Raw genomic sequence first — 3953 nt, 5'->3', positions numbered from 1 at the left:
GAACACTCCCTCCCCACCCCACTCCCAGCTTAACCTGTCTGCTCAGCTTGGGAAATTGCTCTCTGTGCTTTAACTATAGCTAGGAACTTCCATTATTTACCAAAGTTGAACCAGAGGATTTAATTTGGTCATATCCCTAGGGGGAAGCATACATTATTTCTCCTTAAAAGTATTTAAATAAAAGATACACACAAATGGCCTGAGGTTGTTTTCATTTCATGTGGTTTGGTATTCTAAGGTGAAATCATTTATGTCTATTTATGTGTCCAGAAGTGGACTTCCACTGAACCCCACATACACAGTTCAAAGATCCTCTCCCCACATTAATGTTTTGTTTATTAATCAAGGGTCTCCCATTAGGGCAGTGCATGTTGCTGGAAGTAGTTATTGCCATGGTAGTGAAGCCCTCTTTTTATGGTCAGGATTTGATTCCAGAATCAATGCAAGCAGACTATCTGTGTGGAGAGCCAGTTTCTCCCTGAATCACCATCTGTTTGGAAACTACCCATCATTAGTCTATGATAATATTATGAGTAACCATATTTAGAACTCTCTGATCTTTATCTTTGCACTACACCATTTGGTTTTTAAAAAATGGATTGGCTTTTCAGATACAGGAACAAAAGAAGTTGCTTCTCAATCAACTGCACTGTGAATTTAGGAACTGAGAAAATTAAGAACTATTATTTAAGATCTGAGTTAGGAATGCTAGCTCTGATGCCTTCCAGTTAGGTGTGAGATAGAGTAAAACTTACAACCCTCACCTGTGGACAGTGAAAAGTTGGAGTCCTGCCTAAAGCCAATGGAATACAAAGAGCAAATATATATATGTTTAGGGAATAAGTTCTCAATATAAGTCAGGTTTAAATTGTCAGTGCAACACGCAGGCAATATTCTCTTCTCCCAGTTATCATGAAAACAGTGAAGGAAGATTCTGTAAAATCAGTAAACCATTAGACGGCGTTTATCTAAATGTTAAGAGACTAGAGACATCTTTTGAAAGTGCAGAATTTTATTTGAACTACACAAGTCAAAGTTCTATTCCCAGACCTCCAAAGCAGATCCACCTTATATTTTGAACATTGGATATTTCACATAACAGTTTGGCAGACAGGTGTGTATTCAAGCATGCCTACCTAGAAATATAGACACCAAGCTCAACAAGGAAACACAATTTGAAATGGGATATCTTATTTAGTGGGAATATTTGCTGCAACTCCCCCTCTGAAATCCTCAAAATATGCAAGTTTAAAGGCATAGCTTTCCTTAAAAAGTAATTTCAATTGTAAATGATCAAAATATGAGGGTTACAATTTGAAACATAAACTTTATTGTGACAAAGAATTAAAAATAGTACATCTGTGAGAGATGGGGTTTATGCAATAAAGAACTAATCTGGAATCACAAACCAAGCTAATCATATACAATAAAACGGAAAGGTTTAATAAAACAATCTGAAATCAAATTAGTTGTTTCTAAATTTCACCATGATTGTTTGTTTTATATTTACAATTATCTGCTTTCATTGTGATGGTCTTGCTGAGGATTCAGGGAACTGGGGAACAAGATGGGGGTTTGGAGGAGGGTGTTCAGAGGTCTGAAATGGGTAAGAGGAATCCTCTAGAGCTAACAGGATGTAAATGTCTTCCAGAAGAAATTCTTGCAACCGGCTTTGCGTTCCCGGGGTGCCATGGCTGGGTTCGAATTAGCAGATCTCTGAAGCTCCATCCGCATCTCGTCCTGTTCAGGATCGTTGGACAAATCCTCTGGCTCCAGAGCCTCATTTTCTGTCTGGCTGGGTTCTGCCAGCAGTTCTGCCAAAAAGTATTTGGCCAGTTCCTAAATGGAGAGAGAAAAAAATAGGTAGGGAAAGAAGGAAGGGATGAAGGAGAGAGGAAAAGAGAGAAAAGATTGAATATGACACCAAAGATTCTAGAAACTTGGTTATTCAGGGCAAGGCTTGTTGGGAGAAAGTCAATCCCACCCAAATACCTGTGATTCTTATCAAATTTCTAAGATTGGACACCTAAACCTAAAACCTGTCAAGAATAAAAATCAAAAGTAGATTTCAACATTTTCTGTAGAGTTGTAGGTCCCTTAAAGAGAGATGATAAATGCCTGTTTTACCAAATTCTGTACATTGCAGTTGTTGAATCATATCCCATTACAGTGATCATTCTTTTGAGATTTTCATCCCTTTCCAACATTCAGTTTTATTGTATCTTTTTATCTCCTGATATATTGGTGTGCCTGAAGACTGGAAGTACACAGAGATAATATAAATAGCCAAAAGAAAAAAAAACCAATCAAACCTCTTCCTCCCTCAACAGTTGCCCACAATTAGATAAAGGTAAATAATTTATTAAATTTATTTTTTTAACTCAATGCTTAACTGTGAGTACTGCACCAAAGATTACTAAGTACCTTTATGAGAGCGTCTCATTCGACTGCAATCCAGGTGAGGGGGCTATTAGCAGGGGGCGAGTGTGTTAGGGTGGTTTTCCTCTCCACTAAGCTTTTTACACTTACCCTAGGGTGGCTTGTTGCACCTGGAGGGCTCAGTCAGTACCAAGACCAGTTCCAATTTAGTTTCAGCACCGAGGTCAGTTCCACTTTCCCTTAGTCCCTTCAGGGAGCTAGTGGTTAGGGGGACAGCCTTGACTTGGGATCTCCTATTTTCCTTATCACCCCTATTCTCAAAGGTACTGGCCAGTTCGTTTACCAAGCTGCGACTCAGCTTCTGGGAGGGACTGACCCCATGGAAAAGAGGAAGAGTTGGGAATTACTGACTTGGGAAGTTCTTGGTGTCTGGTGTGTCTGCAGGCGTGCAAAGCAAACATTCATTTGCCTCTCTCGCTCTCTCCTCTCATTAACTCCCAGGGTCAGTGTTTTCTTTAGACCAAAGGACAGGAATTTTCCCCTCTCCCTTCGTCTTCCTCCTTATCATTATCCCGAGACACTTACCCAGTTAAACTTGACAGGGCGCCTCTCGAACCTACCTGAGCCAGGAAGCAGCTGCAGATTTGCAGGAGCCTTGGGGTTTGAATGGAGGGAGAAAAGGACAAGAAGTGGACTTTGACATACCTGTTTCCCCGCTGCTGCGGCCAGAGACTTCTGCAGAAACTGACGGAGCCTCGGGTCCGAGGGAGCAGCGCTGACACTGCTCACCGCCAAGGTGATGGAGAGCAGGGCCAGCGCGCACTGGAAGCGGCAGGACAGCATCTTCCCTGCACCGAGAGGGCGAGGAGTGCGAGGAGTGCGCAGATCTCCAAACTCCGGAACCTTCAGGAGGGGACTGGGCAGGGCCGAAGCTTTCCACCTCTCTTCTTCCGCAGCCGCTTGTGGGATCTCCTGGCGCATTCCCCCCCTTTTAAACTCTCTTCCTGACGTCAGGATAGGAGGCGCCCCGGATCTCACTGGCGCTTTTACGCACCATTAGCTTCGTGGAATCAATCACAGAGGTGATGGAAGATGACACCATCCAAAGGAGCTTAGTTAAAAAATCGAAGAAGCTCACGCACAGGCGGGCATACACACAAGGGCGCTCGCGCACACTCACACACACACACACACACACACACACACACACACACGGATACACACAAAGATACATTTACACAGGCAAGCACTCAGGCATACACACAAGCACTTAATCAAGCTCTTCTGGTGTGTGTGCCTTGAGAAAGGAGCTCTATGGATACAAAGGAAGTGTGTATACAGGGCTGGAGGGTCATCATGGGTCCCTTGTATGGAAACGAGGAGGGAGGGACGTTAAAGGGGATGGGTGTAGGAAAGGGAACTGTACACCGTACTCCCGGTGTGGAGTATCCCACTTTACAAATTCAGGGGAAAAGTTTTCAACTAATGGTATGGAGAGGTGTTTAAGGACTAAAAGGGCGTTAACTTTCTGGGTCTAAACGTGGAACTGGACGCCCTTTTCACACTCTCCTCTC

The 3953-nt window shown here is 43.1% G+C and overlaps 1 protein-coding gene across 1 annotated transcript; it reads right to left on the bottom strand.

The window, feature by feature from the left end:
* Positions 1–1002: 1002 nt before the first annotated feature.
* SST (somatostatin) lies at positions 1003–3364 on the bottom strand. The gene is made up of 2 exons (XM_043995258.1): positions 3085–3364; positions 1003–1839 (listed from the first exon to the last, which is right to left on the bottom strand). The coding sequence occupies exons 1-2, from the start codon at positions 3358–3360 to the stop codon at positions 1627–1629; spliced, it is 489 nt and encodes a 162-aa protein (XP_043851193.1). The 5' UTR covers positions 3361–3364; the 3' UTR covers positions 1003–1626.
* Between the last annotated feature and the right edge of the window lie 589 nt (positions 3365–3953).

This window comes from Dromiciops gliroides, chromosome 3 (genome assembly GCF_019393635.1).
Source record: "Dromiciops gliroides isolate mDroGli1 chromosome 3, mDroGli1.pri, whole genome shotgun sequence".
In the NCBI taxonomy this organism is placed as follows: Eukaryota; Metazoa; Chordata; class Mammalia; order Microbiotheria; family Microbiotheriidae; genus Dromiciops; species Dromiciops gliroides.
Note: the sequence above shows the minus strand (reverse complement) of the source record. Positions and strands in the feature narration are given on the sequence as shown.

Excerpts from the sequence above, each read along its gene's own strand:
- SST (XM_043995258.1), bottom strand. The coding sequence starts at position 3,360 with ATGCGCCAGGAGATCCCACAAGCGGCTGCGGAAGAAGAGAGGTGGAAA. Across the intron at positions 1,840-3,084 it reads CCGCAGCAGCGGGGAAACAG|GAACTGGCCAAATACTTTTT; the intron begins GTATGTCAAAGT and ends CTCTCCATTTAG.